The sequence below is a fragment of the Pristiophorus japonicus genome, unplaced genomic scaffold (assembly GCF_044704955.1).
Source record: "Pristiophorus japonicus isolate sPriJap1 unplaced genomic scaffold, sPriJap1.hap1 HAP1_SCAFFOLD_82, whole genome shotgun sequence".
Lineage (NCBI taxonomy): Eukaryota > Metazoa > Chordata > Chondrichthyes > Pristiophoridae > Pristiophorus > Pristiophorus japonicus.
In genome coordinates this window covers 2,412,712-2,434,798 of record NW_027254740.1, presented here as the reverse complement: position 1 = coordinate 2,434,798, position 22,087 = coordinate 2,412,712, and the positions used below count along the sequence as shown (strand labels likewise).

The window sequence follows — 22,087 nt, the reverse complement described above, 5'->3', positions numbered from 1 at the left end:
CTTCATTAAGCTGGAGAGCGACACAGTTAACTCAGAGATTAGGGTCCTGAACTTAAAGGAAACTTCAATGGTATGAGACGTGATTTGGCTGGGATAAACTGGCGAATGATACTTAAAGGGTTGATGGTGAATAAGCAATGCCAGACATTTAAAGATCACATGGATGAATTACAACTATTGTACATCCTTGTCTGGCGTAAAAATAAAAACGGAATTGTGGCTCAACCGTGGCTAACAAGGGAAATTAGGGACAGTATTAAATCCAAGGAAGAGGCATATAAATTGGCCAGAAAAAGCAGCAAACCTGAGGACTAGGAGAAATTTAGAATTCAGCAGAGGAGGACAAAGGGTCTAATTCGGAGGGGGAAAATAGAGTATGAGAATAAGCTTGCAGGGAACACTAAAAACTGACTGCAAAAGCTTCTATAGATATGTGAAGAGAAAAAGATTAATGAAGACAAACGTGGTCCCTTGCAGACAGAATCAGGTGAATTCATAATGGGGAACAAGGAAATGACAGACCAATTGAAAAAATACTTTGGTTCTGTCTTCACTAAGGAAGACACGAATAACCTCCCGAAAATACAAAAGGACCGAGAGTCTAACGGGAAGGAGGAACGGAGGGAAATCCTTATTAGTCAGGATATGGTTGTAGGGAAACTGATGGGACTGAAGGCCGATAAATCCCCAGGGCCTGATAGTCTGCATCCCAGAGTAGTTAACGAAGTGGCCCTAGAAATAGTAGATGCATTGGTGGTCATTTTCCAGAATTTCATGGACTATGGATCAGTACCTGTGGATTGGAGGGTAGCTAATGTAACCCCACTTTTTAAAAAAAGGAGGGGGAGAGAAAACAGGGATTTATAGACCGGTTTGCCTGACATCGGTAGTGGGGAAAATGCTGGAATCAATTATTAAAGATGTAATAGCAAATCATTTGGAAAACTGTGACAGGATTGGTCCAAGTCAGTATGGATTTATGAAAGGGAATTCATGCTTGACAAATCTTCGAGAGTTTTTTGTGGATGTAACTACTGGAGTGGATAAGGGAGAACCAGTGGATGTGGTATATTTGGAATTTCAAAAGACTTTGACAAGTTCCCACACAAGAGATTAGTGTGCAAAATTAAAGCACATGGTATTTGGGGTAATGAATTGATGTGGATAGAGAACTGGTTGGCAGAAAGGAAGCAAAGAGTAGGAATAATCGGGTCTTTTTCAGAATGGCAGGGAGTGACTAGTGGGGTGCTGCAAGGTTCAGTGCATTGATCCCAACTAATTAAAATATATGTTAATGATTTAGACGATGGAATTGAAGGTAATATCTCCAAGTTTGCAGATGACACTAAGCTGGGTGGCAGTGCGAGCTGTGAGTATGATGCTAAGAGGCTGCAGGGTGAATTGGACAGGTTAGGTGAATGCACAATTGCATGGCAGATCCAGTATAGTGTGGATTATTGTGAGGTTATCCACTTTGGTGGCAAAAACAGGAAGGCAGATTTTCTGAATGGTGACAGATTAGTAAAATGGGAGGTGGTTAGAGACCTGCGTGTCAAGGTACATCAAGTCACTGAAGGTAGGCATGCAGGTCCAGCAGGCAGTAAAGAAAGCAACTGGCATGCTGGCCTTCATAGCGAGGAGATTTGAGTATTGCTGCAGGGAAGTCTTACTGCAGTTGTAGAGGGCCTTGGTGAGATCACACCTTGAGTATTGTGTGCAGTCTTGGTCTATTAATCTGAGCAAGGACGTGCTTGCTATTGAGGGAGTACAGCGAAGGTTCACCAGACTAATTCCCGGGATGGCAGGACTGACATATGAAGAAAGACTGGATCAGCACTGGAATTTAGAAGAATGAGAGGGGATCTCTTAGAAATATATAAAATTATGACGGGACTGGACAGGTTAGTGGCAGGAATTATGTTCCTGATGTTGGGGAAGTCCAGAATCAGGGTCACAGTCGAAGGATAAGGGGTAAGCCATATCGGACTGAAATGAGGAGAAACTGTTTCACCCAGAGAGTGGTAAACCTGTGCAATTCTCTACCACAGAAAGTTGTGGAGTCCAGTTCGTTGGATATATTCATGAGGGAGAAAGATGTGGCTCTTACGGCTAAGGGGATCAGGGGGTATAGAGAGAAAGCGGGAGTGAGGTACTGAAGTTGCATGATCAGCCATGATCATATTGAATGGTGGTGCAGCCGCGAAGGGCCGAATGGCCAGCTCCTGCACATATTTTCTATGTTTCTTTCCATTCTTCGTGTGTGAGTGTGTGTTCTGTGCTGTATCTGTCCATCTCTGTTGTGTGAATGTGAGCTCTACTCCATACCCGTCATTCTCCAGTATGTTAGTATTGTTTTACTGTGTACAACCAATTCCTGATAGAGTATTGGTTTTACTTTCTAACTCTCAATTTGTGTTATGGAGGTGAGTTTTATGCTGAATCTGTCGGTCTCTGGTAAATGAGTCTGAGTTTTACTCTGTATCTATATTTCTCTGGTATGTGAGTGTGGGCCTTTCTCGGAATCTCTACATTTCTGTTATGGGAGCCTGGGTTTTATTCTGTACCCATCATGTTCTGACATGTGATTGTGGGCCTCACTATACCTGCCAGTTTCTGTTTAATTGTGAGTGGGCTTTTCTTTGTACCTGTCAGTTTCTGGAATGAAAGAGAGGTCTTTACCCTGTACCTGTCAATTACTGGTTAGTGAGTATGGGCATGTCACTGTATGTCAATTTATGTAATGGGAATATATAGATTTTAATATGTCAGCCTCTGATATGTGAGTATGGGTTTTATACTGTATCTCAGTCTCTGATATGTGAGTGTGGGTTTTATACTGTATCTCTCAGTCTCTGATATGTGAGTGTGGGTTTTATACTGTATCTCTCAGTCTCTGATATGTGAGTATGGATTTTATACTGTATCTCTCAGTCTCTGATATGTAAGCATGGGTTTTATACTGTATCTCTCAGTCTCTGATATGTGAGTATGGGTTTTATACTGTATCTCTCAGTCTCTGATATCTGACTATGGGTTTTATACTGTATCTCTCAGTCTCTGATATGTGATTTTGGGTTTTATACTGTATCACTCAGTCTCTGATATTTGAGTATGTGTTTTATACTGTATCGCTCAGTCTCTGATATGTGAGTATGGGTTTTATACTGCATCTCTCAGTCTCTGATATGTGAGTATGGTTTTTGTACTGTATCTCTCACTCTCTGATATGTGAGTATGGGTTTTATACTGTATTTCTCAGTCTCTGATATGTGAGTATGGGTTTTATACTGTATCACTCAGTCTCTGATATGCAAGTGTGTGTTTTTTCTGCAACTGTCAGGATTTGGTGTGTGTTGAGGTTTAATCTGTGCCTCTCAGTTTCTGCTGTGGTCGTTTGGGTTTAATCTGTATTTGCCAGTCTCTGGTATGTGAACGTGAGAATCAATTTTACTTTTTACCTGTATTTCTCTGAGGTGCGAGTGAAGATTTTGCCTTCTATTTGTCATTTTTCAGATGTGTAGGTGTGGGTTTTACTCTGCCCCGATCAGTTTCTGCGATGCAAGTAACAATTTTACTTACTGCCTTTCAATTTTCCGATATGTGCCCATGGGATTTACACTTTATCTGTCACTCTCTGGTATGCTAGTGGGGATTTTATTCTGTTACTGTCACTTTCATATATGTAGGTGTGTGTTGTATACTGTATCTGTCATGTTTGTGGTACAGGAATGTGGGTTTTATTCTGCACCTGTCATCTTCTGGTATGTTCAGGGGGGTTAAATACTGAATCTGTCAGATTCTAAAACATGAATATGGCTTTTGCTCTGTACCAATCAGCTTCTCATATGCGAGTGTGGTTTATACTAGCTATTTGACATTTTTTTCTGCTGGATGATTGTCTTTTATTCTCTACCTGCCAGTTTCTGGCAAGTGAGTGTGAGTGTTTAATGTACCTGTCAGTGTGATCTGTTTCAATGGTGAAACAGCATCTGATTCTACTATTCCATGTGGCTGTAAGATTCACAATGTAAATCTGCCACTTCGGATCACTATGGGACTGACAGCTTCTGCTGTCTGTGACAATAGGATTGAGGCCAGTTCTGTGCTCTGTGTGTGATAATCGACTTACTGTGTGTGAGAAGGAGCTGCCTGCACTGTTCCTTGTATTCTGGGTGGAGGAAAGATCACATTGGTTCAGGCTGGTTGAATAATTTTTCTCTGAGAATAATAATACGAGAACATTATTAGTTCTAAGACATGGATGCGGGGGAGAATATGATGTATCTGAGGGAGTGACAATGTAGCTCTCGATCATCAGCAACATGATTCTGGAGAACTCAGCTCACGGAAACAATATAAACCATCTTTAAAATATCTTCTCCCACACTCCTCTCCTGGTGCCTGCTATAGATGCACTTTGTGAAACTCCCGACATCCTCACTGTCAGGCTGTGTTTCCACTGCTCACTGCCCAAGAACAACAGACACGGTGAGATTGGAACTGAATCAGGAACATTCACTACTGATTTGGGGAAAGAAAGCAGCAATGATTGAAAGAACGAGGTGATTTACTTTCTCTGTTACTTTACACTGTCCGCACACAGCCCGAGAATGGCCTCTGCCTTCCCCTACTCACACCATGTCCCGGAACTAGTTCCTGATCCACTCTGCCTCTTACACACAGCCCTCAACGGAACTAAACCAGGAACGTTCACTACTGGTTTGGAAAGAGAAAGCAGCAGATTGTAAAAAGCAGATTCTGACCATTCTGTCTCTTTTACCCTGGATGCACACTGTCCACACAGAGCCCGAGAATGGCCTTTCCCTTCCCCCACTCACAGCACGCAATGACACTGATTCTTGTTGCATTCTGCCTCTTACACACAGCCCCCTACTCCCCCTGAACTCCCCCCGGACTCAATGGCGACCTCTGAGCCCATCTGCGGACACGCTCCCAAAGCGCTGTGCTGCTGTAAGGAGGCTGCAGCTCGCTGCCTTATCCCGGGTCACATTGTCACCATTCCCGGCTGTTTTAAACCATCTTCTTCCGCTCACTGAGTGAATGGTGATCACAGGCAGGGCTGGCTGAGGGGAGGGCGCATGCGCTCTTCTGCTCAGTGGGAACGACACAGGGGGCGGGGCTGAAACGTGCATGTGCAGCTCTCCGCAATAATTCAATCTGTAAAAATCAAAGTGCACTTTTCCCAATTTCCTTTTATCAGAATCTGAGCAAAGGAACTGTGCCTGGGGGAAAAAGACAAAGAATGATTATAGCTGCAAGCCTTGTCCCTTGGAGATGATCAATTTGGGATCATTGCGTGCATGGTGTTTCTCTCCATGAGCCCGTCTTCATAAAGCAATCCTGCAGCAACATCGGAGGGACGAGGGAGTGGGAGTATTTGCTGGGACCGTGCAGGAGTTAATATCTGCCAGAAACATTCCGAGATCGGTTTAGTTGGAGTAAAACACTTGGTCACTGAGAGTAATACCGAAGTGGATAATCAAGGGGCTATAGTGAGGAAAGAAATTAATACAATAACTATTCATAATGAAGTAGTACTCGGTAAAATAATGGGACTAAAGGCAGACAAGTCACCTTGCCCTGATGGTTTACATCATAGGGTCTTAAGAGAAGTGGCTGCAGAGATAGTGGACACATTGATTGTAATCTACCAAAATTCCCCGGATTCTGAGGCAGTCCCAACAGATTGTAAAACTGCAAATGTAACGCCTCTCTCTAAAAAAGGAGGCAGACGAAAAGCAGGAAACTATGAACTAGTTAGCCTAACATCTGTCATTGGGGAAATACTGGAGTCCATTATTAAGGAAGTAGTAGCGGGACATTTGGAAAAGCATGATTCAATCAAGCAGAGTCACTGTGGCTTTATGAAAGGGGAATCATGTTTGACAAATTTGCTGGAGTTCTTTGAGGATGTAATGAGTAGGATGGATAAGGCGGAACCAGTGGATGTGGTGTATTTGGATTTCCAGAAGGCATTTGATAAGGTGCCATATAAGAGATTACTGCACAAGATAAAACCTCATCGGGTTGGGGGCAGTATATTAGCACAGATAGAGATTTGGTTAACTAACAGAAAACAGAAAGTTGGGATAAATGTGTCTTTTTCCGGTTGGCAAATGCTGACTAGTGGGTGCCGCAGGTATCGGTGCTGGGTCCTCAACTATTTACAATCTATATTAATGACTTGGAAGAAGGGACCGAGTGTAAAGTAGCCAAGTTTGCTGACGATACAAAGATGGGTGAGAAAGCAAATTGAGGACACAAATAATCTGCAAAGGGATATAGACAGGCGAAATGAGTGGGCAGAAATTTGTCAGATGGAGTATAATATGGGAAAATGTGAGGTTATCCACGTTGGAAGAAATAATAGAAAAGCAAATTATAATTTAAATGGAGAAAAATTGCAAAGCGCTACCCAGGACAAAGAGACCTGAAGGTGTTTGTTCATAAGTCACAAAAAGGTTAGTATGCAGGTTCAGGAAGTAGTCAGGAAGGCAAATGTAATGTTGGCCTTTATTGTAAGGGGGAGAGAATAAAAAGCAGAGAAGTCCTGCTACAAATGTACAGGATATATGTGAGACCACACATGGAATACTGCGTATTTAAGGAAGGATATACTTGCATTGGAGGCTGTTCAGAGGTTGATGCAGCAAGGAGGGGGTTCTCTGATGAGGACAGGTTGAGAAGGTTGGGACGATACACTTTGGAGTTCAGAACAATGAGAGAAATCCGAGGTGTCGAGAATACAATAACTGAGCTGTTACTTTACCAAAATGGCCACGCATGCGCTTTGCTGCTCACTGAACCAAGATGGCGGAGAACTGACCCTGCCCTCCTGTGCAAAGATGGCCGCATTACCCCGGGACTGTGACTGGGAGAAAGCCTCGAGGCTGCAGTCGCTGATATTCCGGTTGTTTTTCCGGGCTTACGGCGGGCACCAGTTGTTTATGAAGCCTCCCCGACTATGTGCTGGTCCATTACTCCATTGCGCCCCGCTGAGATTGAGTTGTGTACAGACCTCCAAACAGCAGTATTGATGTTGGGGAGGGCATCAAACAGAAAATTAGGAGTGCTTGCAATATACGTGCAGCAGTTATAATGGGTGACTTTAATATTCACATAGATTGGGCGAGCCAAACTGGAAGCAATACGGTGGAGGAGGACTTCCTGGAGTGCATAAGGGATGGTTTTCTAGACCAATATGTCGAAGAACCAACTAGGGGGGACGCCATCTTAAACTGGGTGTTGTGTAATGAGAGAGGATTAATTAACACTCTCATTGTGCGAGGCCCCTTGGGGAAGAGTGACCATAATATGGTGGAATTCTACATTAGGATGGAGAATGAAACAGTTAATTCAGAGACCATGGTCCAGAACTTAAAGAAGGGTAACTTTGAAGGTACGAGGCGTGAATTAGCTCAGATAGATTGGCGAATGATACTTAAGGGGTTGACTGTGGATGGGCAATGGCAGACATTTAGAGACCGCATGGATGCATTACAACAATTGTACATTACTGTCTGGCGTAAAAATAAAAAAAGGAAGGTGGCTCAACCGTGGCTATCAAGGGAAATCAGGGATAGTATTAAAGCCAAGGAAGTGGCAAACAAATTGGCCAAAAATAGCAGCGAACCTGGGGACTGGGAGAAATTTAGAAATCAGCAGAGGAGGACATAGGGTTTGATTAGGGCAGGGAAAATGGAGTACGAGAAGAAGCTTGCAGGGAACATTAAGGCGGATTGCAAAAGTTTCTATAGGTATGTAAAGAGAAAAAGGTTAGTAAAGACAAACTTAGGTCACCTGCAGTCAGAATCAGGGGAAGTCATAACGGGGAACAAAGAAATGGCAGAGCAATTGAACAAGTACTTTGGATCAGTATTCACTAAGGAGGACACAAACAACCTTCCCGATATAAAAGGAGTCAGAGGGTCTAGTAATGAGGAGGAACTGAGGGAAATCTTTATTAGTCGGGAAATTGTGTTGGGGAAATTGATGGGATTGAAGGCCGATAAATCCCCAGGGCCTGATGGACTGCATCTTACAGTACTTAAGGAGGTGGCCTTGGAAATAGCGGATGCATTGACAGTCATTTTCCAACATTCCATTGACTCTGGATCAGTTCCTATCGAGTGGAGGGTAGCCAATGTAACCCCACTTTTTAAAAAAGGAGGGAGAGAGAAAGCAGGGTATTATCGACCGGTCAGCCTGACCTCAGTCGTGGGTAAAATGATGGAATCAATTATTAAGGATGTCATAGCAGAGCATTTGGAAAATGGTGACATGATAAGCCCAAGTCAGCATGGATTTGTGAAAGGGAGATCATACTTGACAAATCTTCTGGAATTTTTGGAGGATGTTTCCAGTAAAGTGGACAAAGGAGAACCAGTTGATGTGGTATATTTGGACTTTTAGAAGGTTTTCGACAAGGTCCCACACAAGAGATTAATGTGCAAAGTTCAAGCACATGGGATTGGGGGTAGTGTGCTGACGTGGATTGAGAGCTGGTTGTCAGACAGGAAGCAAAGAATAGGAGTAAATGGGTAATTTTCAGAATGGCAGGCAGTGACTAGTGGGGTACCGCAAGGTTCTTTGCTGGGGCCCCAGCTCTTTACATTGTACATTAATGATTTAGACGAGGGGATTAAATGTAGTAAATCCAAATTTGCAGATGACACTAAGTTGGATGGCAGTGTGAGCTGCGGGGAGGATGCTATGAGGCTGCAGAGTGACTTGGACAGGTTAGGTGAGTGGGCAAATGCGTGGCAGATGAAGTATAATGTGGATAAATGTGAGGTTATCCACTTTGGTGGTAAAAACAGAGAGACAGACTATTATCTGAATGGTGACAGATTAGGAAAAGGGAAGGTGCAACGAGACCTGGGTGTCATGGTACATCAGTCATTGAAGTTTGGCATGCAGTTACAGCAGGCGGTTAAGAAAGCAAATGGCATGTTGGCCTTCATAGCGAGGGGATTTGAGTACAGGGGCAGGGAGGTGTTGCTACAGTTGTACAGGGCCTTGGTGAGGCCACATCTGGAGTATTGTGTACAGTTTTGGTCTCCTAACTTGAGGAAGGACATTCTTGCTATTGAGGGAGTGCAGCGAAGATTCACCAGATTGATTCCCGTGATGGTGGGACTGACCTATCAAGAGTGACTGGATCAACTGGGCTTGTATTCACTGGAGTTCAGAAGAGTGAGAGGGGACCTCATAGAAACGTTTATAATTCTGACGGGTTTGTACATGTTGGATGCAGGAAGAATGTTCCCAATGTTGGGGAAGTCCAGAACCAGGGGTCACAGTCTGAGGATAAGTGGTAAGACATTTCGGACCGAGATGAGGAGAAACTTCTTCACCCAGAGAGTGGTGAACCTGTGGAATTCTCTACCACAGAAAGTAGTTGTGGCCAAGACACTAAATATATTCAAAAGGGAGTTAGATGAAGTCCTTACTACTCGGGGGATCAAGAGGTATGGCGTGAAAGCAGGAAGGGGGTACTGAAGTTTCATGTTCAGCCATGAACTCATTGAATGGCGGTGCAGGCTAGAAGGGCTGAATGGCCTGCTCCTGCACCTATTTTCTATGTTTCTATGTTTCTATATTTTGCGGATCACATTTCACCACACCCGCTCCGCCATTACAAGCACCGCGCATGCTCCAAATACAGCCAGGTCTCGCGCCTGCGCACTGGGCCCCTGTATTCTGGGCTCGGCACATTCTCCATCACGGGGAATGCTGGTGCAAATACCCAAGACCACTTCAGTGAACGGGACATGATTTACTGGGCCCCCATTGGGCACTGAACCATGTTCATTCTGGCATTTAGACTTTGTTTCTGCTGCTCTGAATAACCCGATTCCTGAGCTGGAGATTAATGTCAGTATAAATATTGAATAAATCAGCTTGTTTCAAACACCGTGTGTCCAATATTTAATTTCTCCATAATAAGAGACTAATTAATGTTCCCTTCCCTTCAATTTTGTGCCTTTTCTTACTCTAGATTATTTCACTTCTCACGTCATTTATCTTTTACCACATCAAATCGCAAGCTTGTTTCATTTCAGTATACGGCTTGTGGATGTGTCAGACTGAACCGGCGTGTCTCACTTTGCACTCATTTAAGGTTCCTTTCAACCAACCTTGAAAGAACTATCTTTCGTAAGACTGTAAATCTGTTATTTCTCTGTATTGAACGATTTTTGAATGCGGTTAATAGATCTTCACACACACTGCATGTGATCAACTTTGAAATGTTCTGACCTTTGAAATTGCCTTTGCTAATTTTGATGGGATGGTTGATTACAATTTCTTGTTACTAATATACCTTGCACTATTTCTTCCATCAAAATAATTGTTTAAATACTTCCTTTATCAGGTATTTAGCTTCCCCACTGATCTCTGTTTCTTCTTGTGGGGGAATCTAGAACTAGGTGCCAAAGCCTGAGCATAAGGGGGCGTCCATTTAAAATGGAAATGAAGAGGAATTTCTTCTCTCAGAGGGTCGTGAATCTTTGAAATTCTCTACCCGAAAGAACAGTGGAGTCTGGGTCATTGAAAATATTTAAGTTGCAGTTAGCGTGCTTTTTGAAAGAGAGTGGTGTCAAGGTTTATGAGGTGAGGGCAGGGAAGCGGATTTGAGGCCAAGATCAGATCAGCCAAGATCTTATTGAATGGCGGGGTGGGCTGAAGGGGACAGATGGCTACTGCTGCCCCTATTTCTTATATTCTTAGCGTTGGTTAGGGGCTGGGTTTAGATGTAAGTTTCGTGGTTGTGTTTTGTGGTTATTTGTTAAGATTGGGATTAGTGATTGGGATAGTCAATAGGATATTCGGGTTCGGATTTAATGATTAACTTAGAAAGCACTATTGGCAATATAGGTGTCACTGGACATGCTCTTTTCCATTTCTTGTTTTCAACCTCACAGAGCCGAGTCACAAAACAGCTTCACAATGTGTTCATTCAAGGAACCATCTTTCCTGTGCAAGCCTCGTTTTTTTCTGTCAACAACACATCGTAATCTCTACATTTCTCATGGAAAAATAAATTAGTGACATTAGATTTGGGTATTTTGGAACAATAACAGATGGATACAGTTGTTGCACTGGTTACATTTAATCATCAACCTGCCTGAAAAGGACTTCTGACAATAATCTGTCACCACGCCTCACCAGTCACCGTCTGATTCACCCATCGTCTCTTCATTCATTACCCACCATTCCCCCTAATTGGGGTTGCTTTCACAGGCATGACCATTCTCCATACTGAGGCTATCTCATGACCAAGCAGAGCATAATCACCGGCACGGAATGTTTAGTCTGAATGGCTCATTTCTGTTTAATTCTGTAATTTTGTAGTCTCATTGTAAGTGGTCCCTGGATTTGATGATTCATTGTAACTTCTCCCTGGATTTGAAGCCTCAGTGTAAGGGGTCCATGGATTTCATGCCTCAGTGCAAGTGGTCGCTGGATTTGATGCCTCAGTGCAAGTGGTCCCTGGATTTCGAGTCACAATGCATGTGGTTCCTGGATTTGGTGTCTTAATGTAAGTGGTCCCTGGATTTTGTCACGTATTCAACTATCATTGTAAACCATGTATAGGCTGACCTAAGTTGTAAACCTTGAGAACATTGAACACAAGGGGGTGAACTTGTGGCAGACACTCCTAACCTGGACTTACAGGTATAAATGGGAAAGCTCCACCCACCTTCATCGCTTGAGGTCTTGGTAATAAAGGTAACTGGTCACAGAATGACCTTCTCTCAAGTATGGGCCTCGTGTCCATTTATACTGTATAGTAAGTACATATCATTGGCGACGAAACTGGGATTTAAACCACATGAGCATAGCCACTAGTAGCACAGAAGAGAGGTACTGTGTTGATGATGATTGGGACGACTTTATTGAGAGACTACAGCAAAGCTTTATCACTAAGGAATGGTTGGGACAGGATTCGCCCGACAAACGCAGAGCTCATCTCCTGACGGTTTGTGGATCCAGAACGTACCCCCTGATGAAGGCCCTTCTAGCACCAGAGAAGCCGGAGCCAAGACGTTCGAAGAGCTCAGTAAGTTGATCGGGAACGCCTTAAACCTGCGAGCAGCATGCACAAAGCGAGACACCAGTTTTACATGAACTGGCGGTGAGAAGGGCAAAGCGTTCCTGACTTCATGCCAGACCTCCGACGACTGGCGAGTCTATGTAAGTTCACAGATGCAGGAAGAGCGGAGATGATGCGAGACTTTTTTATTGAAGTCATCGGGCGTGCTGGGGTTTTCAGGAAACTGATTGAGACCAAAGACTTGACCTTGGAAGCGGCGGCTCAGATAGCCAAGACTTTAACTCAGGGGAGGAAGAGACCAGAATGATGTATGACAAAAATATTGGCTCAAATGCGGCTAATGACCAGGGAGTCCACATTGTTAACGCACACACAGTTCTCTCGACAGACAAGGGCAATCGGACATGTCCCAGCATGCGGTCGAAACCAAAAGGGGAATTAAACAGAGACAATGGCTAGCTGAGTGGTGATAATGCCATTGCAATGGACAATGCGGCCAGTAATGGGGCAATCAACACCTGTTAATGATGCACTTAAGGACAGTTACAGAGACAGTCAGAGACGATCGACTGGTAATGGACCTTTTGTTTCCAACAACGGGTCCTCCAGCTCATGCTCGAGGTGTGGAGCCAAACACCCAGCCAGAGCCTGCAGATATCAGCAATATACCTGCAGAAACTGCAACGTCAGTGGTCATTTGGCGCGTATGTGCAGGAAGCCTGCAGCCAGTTGGCTGTACGAGGACGCCGAGCCTGCTGTAAGCACAACGAGGCCAAATGAATACTGGGGAAAATCACTGGAAGCTGAAGTTCAGCGAGTTCATGTGGAGCAAATGTACAGTTCATATACCAGGACGCCAGCGATAATGATGAAAGTACTCCTCAATGGCATCCCAGTATTAATGGTGCTAGACACGGCGGCCAGCCAGTCCTTGATGAATATCAACCAGTTTGAAAGATTTGTGGGTGTCCAAGGCCATGAGGCCAAAATTATTGCCGATTGATGCACAGCTACGGACATAGACAAAGGAGATAATTCCGGTGCTAGATTCGGAGAACAGGTTGCCACTCTGGATTGTCCTGGGGGACGGTCCCACACTACTGGGGAGGAGTTGGCTTGCTGTCATGAACTGGAAATGGGGCGATGTCAATGCATTTCTTCTTTGGAGCGAGTATCATGCTCACAGGTCCTGGACAAATTTGACTCATTATTTCTAACCGGCATCAGCACTTTCATGGGGGCTAAGGTAGTGATTCACATAAACCCAGACGCCAGGCCAGTGCACCACAAGGCCAGAGCGATGCCGTACGTGATGCAGGAAAAAATAGAACGCGAATTGGACCGCCTGCTGAGGGAAGGCATCATCTTGCCAGTTGAATTCAATGACTGGGCGAGTCCGATCGTGCCGGTGCACAAGGCGGATGAGTCGGTCAGGGTATGTGGCGCTTACATGGCCACCATCAATCGGGTGTCACTCCAACACCAGTACCTACTACCTACTATCCGCTGACAAAATTTTCAAAATTGGACCTGACCTAAGCTCCCATGACCCAGGAACTGGCGAGTGAGTCGAAAAGGCTGACCACCATTACGACGCACAAGGGGTTGATTGAGTATAGCAGATGTCCGTTTGGGATTCTTTCAGCCGCCGTGATCTTTCAGCAAAATATGGAAAGCCTCCTCAAGTCGATTCCAAGGACGGTGGTTTTTCAGGACGTTATCATCATCACGGGTCGCGATGCTGAAGAACACCTCCATGACCTGGATGAGGTGCTACGCAGAATGGACCGGGTACGTCTGCGACTGCAAAAGGCAAAGTGCGTCTTCTGAGCTCCAGAGGTAGAAATCCTGGGGATGAGGGTAGCAGCAGACGGGATCAGACCTACTGTGTGCAAAACGGAAGCGATCCGGAGAGCACCCAGACCCCGTAACACGATGGAGCTGCATTCATTCCTGGGGCTCCTGAAATATTTTGGTAACATTCTTCCCAAATTGAGCATACTATTAGAGCCCCTGCACATGCTCCCATGCAAAGGTCGCGATTGGGTCTGGGGGAACAGCCAGGAAAGGGCTTTTGATAGAGCACGCAACTTGTTATGCTCCAACGAACTGTAAATATTACATGACCCATGTAAGAAACTTGTTCTAACGTGCGATGCGTCGTCCTATGGTGTCGGGTATGATTTGCAGCATGTCAATGCCAATGGTCAATTACAGCCGGTAGCTTATGCCTCCAGAAGTCTGTTCCAGGCAGAAAGCGGCTGCGGGATGGTAGAAATGGAAGTGCTTGCATGTGTATATGCAGTAAACAAAAATGCACGAGTACCTGTTTGGCAAGAAATTTGAGCTGGAGACAGATCACAAATGCCTAACATCCCTTTTGGCCGACAACAAGGCCATAAATGCGAATGCGTTGGCCCGCATACAGAGGTGGGCACTTACGTTAGCCGCCTATTTCTATACAATTCAGCACAGACTGGGCACTGAAAACTGCGCCGATGCACTCAGCAGGCTCCCACTTGCCACCAGCGAGGGGGCAACTGAGCATGATGCTGAGATGGTCATGGCTGTTGAAGTTTTCGAAAGCGAAGGCTCACCTGTGACAGCCCGTCAGATCAAAATCTGGACAAATAAAGATCCCTACTGTCTTTATTTAAGAAATGTGTCCTCAATGGGGACTGGGCAGCCACGTACAGGGCATGCCCAGAGGAATTTAAACCGTTTCATCGGCACAAGGATGAACTCTCGATTCAGGCCGATTGCCTACTATGGGGAAACCGTGTAGTCATGCCCCAGATGGGCAGAGAGATGTTCAACAGAGAACTCCACACTGAGCAACCGGGCATTGTCATGATGAAGGCAATTGCCAGGTCACACGTTTGTTGGCCAGGGATAGATGCAGACCTGTAATTTTGTGTTCACAGATGCAACACGTGTTCCCAGCTGGGCAATGCGCTCAGGGAAGTCCCCCCCTTAGCCCCTGGCCCTGGCCCGCCAAACCATGGTCATGTATCCATGTGGACTACGCAAGTCCTTTCATGAGAAAAAATGTTTTTGGTTGCACTAGACGCCTACTTCAAATGGATCGATGTGACATTCTCAATTCAAGCACATCCTCCGCCAAGGTAGAAAGTCAACGTGCAATGTTCGCTGCCCATGGTCGACCGGACGCCTTGGTCAGCGACAATGGCACGAACTTTACAAGCATTGAATGGCAGGACATGGTATCAACCATGTCAGAACGGCACCGTTCAAGCCGGCCTCAAATGGTCAGGTGGAACGAGCAGTGCAGATAATCAAACAGTGGATTCTCAGAATCCAAGGGGGTTCCCTACAAAGCCGCTTATCACGCCTCCTGTTGGCAAATGCATCCCGACCACACTCGCTCAAAGGGGTTCCACCCGCAGAGCTGCTAATGAAAAGGACACTCAAAACCAGGTTATCCATTATACACCCCACCATGAAAGAAATTGTTGAGAGCAGGCGCCAGTCACAATGTGACTACCATGACGGGAATGCGAGGGCGCGATGTATTGATGTCAATGACTCTGCCTTTGTCCTCAACTACGCTGCAGGGCTTAAATAACTTGCAGGCATTGTGATTGCCCAAAGAGGGAAATAGGATTCTGATAGTTGAACTTACCAATGGACAAATCTGCCGCAAACACGTGGATTAAACAAAAAGGGTGTTCAGCAACCCCACAGAAGAAGCAGAGGAAGAACACGATATAGAGTTCACTCCTCCACAGGTGAGCGAACATCGAATCCAGGCGGAGGAGAGCCCAGTCACTGTGGGCAGTCCGGACGGGCCTGAGGCACCGCAAACAGCAGACACTCAGGCCAACGCCCAACAACTTGATCCCCAACTCAGGCGCTCTACAAGGGAGCGTAAACCACCAAAGAGACTTAACCAATGATCCCAATAAGACTTTGGGGAGAGGTGATGTCATGTATTCAACTGTCATTGTAACCCATGTATAAACTGACCTAAGTTGGACACCGTGAGAACATTGACCATAAAGGTGTGCACTTGTGGGAGACACTCCTCACCTGGATTTCAGGTGTAAAAGGCTAAGCTCCACCCATTATCATCACTTCAGTGCTGGCTAATATATGTTACTGGCCACAGAGTGACCTTCTCTCAAGTATGGGCCTCCTGTTCATTTATACTGTATAGTAAGGACATATTAGACAGAGTGTTCAAACTGCCCTGGTTATGGTCTATATAAGAACTCCCATTCTGGATTGTAATACTGCGGGGAGTGTCGGGTTAATAAACGGACTGACGCAACAGGAATTGAAAAATAAATTTGATAAGTACTTGCGAGAGAGAATGTGTGACTGAAATCTGAGGCTCAGTCCCTAAACATGCTTTTAATTCGACAGGCGGTGTATATGAACAGGTCTGAGAGTGAAGCTGATTATCTGAGAATTCAAAACTAAATCTACAGCTGGAACTCCAAAGGTTCGCACTCAATTTTTCAGGAAATAATTAGTGATTTAATTTTAAAGGGAGATGGGTTTGTGCAGCTCTTTCAGAGAAATTGTGGGTGGCTCTTAAAAGAGCCGTTGTGTTAGGGTTTGACCTCTCAGGACAGCGGGCAGTTTTACTTGGCGTCGGTGTACTTGGCACCGCCTTTGTCCCTTCCGACACGGTGTGCTTGGTCAGCTCCCCGGGCAGCAGCAGGCGCAAGGCGGTCTGGATCTCTCGGGAGCTGATGGTGCGCCGCTTGTTGTAATGGGCCAGGCGGGAAGCCTCACCTGCGATGCGCTCCAAAATATCGTTCACAACCGAGTACATGATGTCCATGCCCTTGGAGGAGATGCCGGTGTCCAGGTGAACCTGCTTCATCACTTTGTAGATGTAAATGGTGTAACGCTCCTTCCTCGACTTTCTGCGCTTCTTGCTGCTCTTCGGTGGTGTTTTAGTGACCGTTTTCTTGGCGCCTTTCTTGGCAGTATCTAATAAGAACAGAAGAACATAAGAATTAGGAACAGCAGTCGGCCTTCTAGCCCCTCGAGCCTGCTCCGCCATTCAACACGAACATGGCTGATCTGGCCATGGACTCAGCTCCACTTACCGCCCACTCCCCATAACCCTTAATTCCTTTATTGGTTAAAAATCTATCTATCTGTGACTTGAATACATTCAATATGCTAGCCTCAACTGCTTCCTTGGGCAGAGAATTCCACAGATTCACAACCCTCTGGGAGAATAAATTCGTTCTCAACTCGGTTTTTAATTGGCTCCTCCATATTTTGAGGCTGTGACCCCTAGTTCTAGTCTCCCCGACCAGTGGAAACAACCTCTCTGCCTCTATCTTGTCTATCCCTTTCATTAATTTAAATGTTTCTATAAGATCACCCCTCATTCTTCTGAACTCCAACGAGTAAAACTGTTTCCCCAGGTGGTGGGAGCGTGCTCAGCGGCCACCATATTGGTCAGGGCGGTCTCACGGCGCATGCACGGTCCTTTAAGCAGGGACAAAGGGTGGGCGGTGCTTCAGGATGCCTGTCAGTTTGATTGGTCACATGTTTATGTCAGCTTAGTGGCCCCTGAAAGGGAGCCTTGATGTTCTGATAGTTGTCTGGTGAACCTGGACCAGCACGCCTCACCCTATTGGGTCAGACCAGCCCACACTAACCCTATCGGGCCAGCCCAGGCTCACCCTAATGGGCCAACACAGTCTCATCTCCTTAGGTCAGCCCGGGCTCACACTATTGGGCCACACCGGGCTCACCCTATTGGGTCACCCAGGCACATCATATTGGGCCAGCCCGGGTTCACCCTATTGGGCCAGCACAAAAGGCCCAGTGATCAGCAGAGAAAATCAGCAGCTCATTTATTTTATTCTCACTTTGCGTACTTACCCAAACATGTAAACTGGAAATGATGAATACCATCTGCCTTTGAATGTGGAAGGAGAAACATTTTTCAGTTCTGTCTGTGGGAAAATATTTCAAACATTAGTGTGACTGTAAAAGCACCGAGACACACATACCCTATCCGAGTGAGAATGTTCCAGTGCACTGACAGTGGAAAGAGCTTCAACCAGTTACCCAGCCTGAAAAACATCGCGCCATTCACAGCGGTGAGAAGCTACACGTGTTCTGTGTGTGGACGAAACTTCAACTGATCGTCCAACCTGGAGAGATACAAGGACACCTGCTCCATGGAGAAATCATGGAAATGTGGAGACTGTGGGAAGGGAGTCAGTTCCCCGTCTGGTCTAGAAATCCATCATCGCAGTCACACTGGGGAGAGACCATTCACCTGCTCTGTGTGTGGCCAAGATTTCACTCAGTCATCTGATCTGCTGAAACTCCAGCGAGTTCACACTGGGGAGGTGTGGGAAGGGATTTACTCAGTCATTTGAATTGCGAGTTCGCAAGTGACTGCAGGGGTTGGGTTCTACTGTTAGTACTGCTGTTAATCACATCCTGACTGAATCGTGTTCATTCCGTGAGTTGGGATTTGTTTCTGCTGAAATTAATCACCCATAAAACTGGGCTGGAGTTTAATATGTTTATATTTCAAACAACACAGTGTGTCGATACTTGATGTCTCCATGATAAGAGGTGACAAATTGATGTCTTGTTATCGAAAGGTTCATTTTGCGCCTTTACTCTTTTCTAACTCTAGATTGTATCTGTTCTCAGACCTTTGGTTACTCTCATGACAAGTCACAGTTCCCCATACCGTCCAGAGTGCCTTGAAGTCCACGGTAGGGTTAGCTAACACGCCCAGGATCACTAAACACAAAATCCAGTCTGTTAATCACTTACCGATACTGGAATTTTCATGTGTCCACAGCATCTCTCTCACCTTCAATGTGTGAATAGAGTATCACACCTGCAAAGCTGATTTCAATTTAAATTTGAATCCACTCAATAAATGTATTTTTTTTAAATATCTAAAGTAAACCGATCACATCAAATAAATGGCAAAGGTTTACAGTCAACTAGATAGACAAGTAAAAACATCATGGCCCAATAACACAGATCGATATTCACAGGAGAAAGTCTGTTATCTAAGTCCTCGAATGCCAGTTGGTGAGATGAGAGACTGAATCTCTTTCCACACCCAGCTGGTAAATGGCCTCTCCCTGATGTGTTTCCACCGAACGCACAGCTGCTTCCATTCCCACAGTCCCCACATTTACAGTGTTTAGTAAGCTGGGCACACGAGTCTCACAGGTTGACGAATGATTGAAGTTCTATCCACACACAGAACATGTGTACTGTTTGTCACCGCTGTGATTGGTGTTTTTCCAAAGGCTGATGATAACGTGATCCTGATGAATCCAGTGAATCTCTCAAATCTTGATGTCATGTTTGGTTTGAGTTACCAAGCTGCAGATTCTCCCCTTCTAATATCCTGCAAATGTAGATTACAAAAGTTGTTACTTTAAGTACAGGATAGAAATTCAGAACAGACAAGTCTAGTTTCTATCGGACATTCTGTCCCACTCCTGTCCGTCCGAAGCTGTAAAAGCCTTATTCTAGACAATCTCCCTCCATCCTTATTGTCCAAAATCAACTGCGAGTTACTTTCTCCAGGAAGTGCTGAATCTGGCTGGGTGCAATTCCAAGAAATGTGTTAAACTCTGGTGCTTCACCATCAGTCGACTCAGTGAGTGTCAGCAGGATTTCCACTGTGGTAGGCATCAGAGCCGAATCCAATCCTACACCCAAATTACATCCACAAACCTCCCAATTGATGTCACTGGATCAGTATCAAGAGCAAGGGCAGTGGCTAATTTTGCTCATATTTAGCGCAGTGGTACTGAGGACAATTATAACCCCTGAATTGCTGTCTTGGCTGAGAACAACAAACAGCCCAGATCAAGGATCGAACTTGGCAACATCCCAGTCAGTATTGCAGAGTGTTCTAACATTTGGGGGGTTGAGGGAGGGTTGGAAATAATATATTGAAACAAATTTTAATTCAACTTTAAACAAAACCTTCGTCACATTGAACAATTCTGATTTTTTTCCAAATTAAACAAGCAAGTCAAATGGATTATGAAAACAATGTGCCATTTTAGAAAGGCTCAAGTCACTGGAATAGACAGCTTCACAATCACAGCACAATACAGAAGGGAGCGAATGTTAATGGGAGCTCGGTTCGTGAAGTCCGCCGACACTCTGAGATAAACTGGACTGTACCTTTAGATATAAATAGGCAGAGAAAAGAGAGTTCCTGTCCCTTTAAATAGCTACCCCATTACCCAGGGCAATAGGAGCAGCAACGGCGCGCTATCTCTTGAGATACTGACACAGCAAACACCGCGGGATGGATTCCTGCAGGTTCCCAAAGAACTAAGAAATACAATTGCATCAGGTAAAGAAGAACAACTGAAAAGAATGCACACTGAGTCGTTGCTATGTGCGTGTGTGTGTAAGCAAAACACATTATTCTTAATCTTTGCTAGAGATAAGCTATTATCTGCACCAGTTATTATCCAGCATTTTATTACCGATTATTTACAATGTAATTGCAGAGTGTTTAATTCATTTCCCATTTATTGATGGCCCATTGTCTTGTGTGCTATTGTTTAGAAAATTATGTCAGAATGAACATTCCGTTACCAAGGTGACCATGTCTGTCCGCAGTATTCAGTGGGAAGGGGATGATATCGTTATTCTGGGATTTGGATGCTGTGGGAACATCGGCGCAAAATCACACGTTTAATATGAAATATGTCTGTTTTCTCACATGTCGAGCGGCTGTGAGAAGCAGACCTTTGAGTAAAAAATGGCGGGGCTCGTCCGGGATTCGGCCCGAGACCTCTTGCGTTTCAAATGTGATCAATCGTAAGCGTGAATCAAAGCCCGAGAACAACGAGCCACCGACAGTGAAAAGCGCAGCTCTCAGATTCTGACGGGAGTGAGAAAATATATTAGACCCATCGTGCTTGTGCTGTCCCTCAGAGACCTATCTAATTAGTCCCCCTCGCCATAGTCCTGCAAAAATCATCCTTTTGACGAATATGTTATTAATTTGAGACATGACATGAACAAAGTACAGCATCCTTGTAAGAAAAAGGGGAATTTGCCGATGAGGTTAAATGTGAATGACAAAACGACCAGGCAGGTCAAAGCTGTAAGACAACGACGACGAGGATGGCATTCGAACTCATGCGTGCAGAGCACAATGGATAAGAAGTCCATCGCCTTAACTTCTCGGCAACCTCGTCCGTTCCATAGCTCATCTTCAGCGATTCAATCTCCTGCTTTTTGTATCCACACAGAAATAATGTGCACGAAAGTCCACTTCACAGCTTGCTCTGCCCGTGCATGCAGATCGGCAATGATGAAAACGTGCCATGAGATTCTTTAAGCAAACAGCCTTCCTTTCCTTCAGGTGAGTGACTGGAAGAGATGGTTGGTTTCTCAGCAGAATCACAACAAAGAATATAAAATTTCACGCAGTGAGCGAAGACGACCGTGGCAGGACTAGAACCTGCAATTTTCTGAGAACTTCGTGGTTTGTGATCGAAGTGAGACGCCTTACCCATTAGGCCACGCGGCCTCTAACGCTAGCATGCATTATGCTGTTGTATATATTGGGAGCAAATTCGGGGCAACTGCAATATCAAGGAGTGGATTTGAGAAAAGATGAGCATATTTCGAATGAATGAACAGGCGCACTGCGATCTGGGTGCGCACCGGCGCAGGCAATCCCGATCAGAAAATCCGTTTAAAAGGGAAAGATTATGAACCGGAACTGACAACCAGCCCGTTTAAACAGACACAGAATGATCCGAGACTACAAGGACATCCCTTTTACCCAGATGCAGAATGACCCTTGACTGACAGCAGTTCCCTTTTAAAAGAATAAAGTGAGATTTCTATCATCTCTGAAGGCAATTGTGCAGTAGGGCTCAGGAACACGCGGGGCAGAGACGGTTATTGAAGACACAGGTGATAGACAGGCAGGAAGCAGGGAGCGACCTAAAACCAGCCCAGACTGAAATATATATATTTTTAACATTTTAAGAAAAT

The 22,087-nt window shown here is 45.0% G+C and overlaps 1 protein-coding gene across 1 annotated transcript; it reads right to left on the bottom strand.

Moving 5' to 3' along the window:
* Positions 1-12,772: 12,772 nt before the first annotated feature.
* Positions 12,773-21,600, bottom strand: LOC139257297 (histone H2B 1.2-like). The gene is made up of 4 exons (XM_070874432.1): positions 21,597-21,600; positions 20,672-20,740; positions 16,691-17,041; positions 12,773-12,834 (listed from the first exon to the last, which is right to left on the bottom strand). Exons 1-4 carry the CDS (start codon positions 21,598-21,600, stop codon positions 12,773-12,775), a joined length of 486 nt encoding a protein of 161 aa, XP_070730533.1.
* Positions 21,601-22,087: the final 487 nt, after the last annotated feature.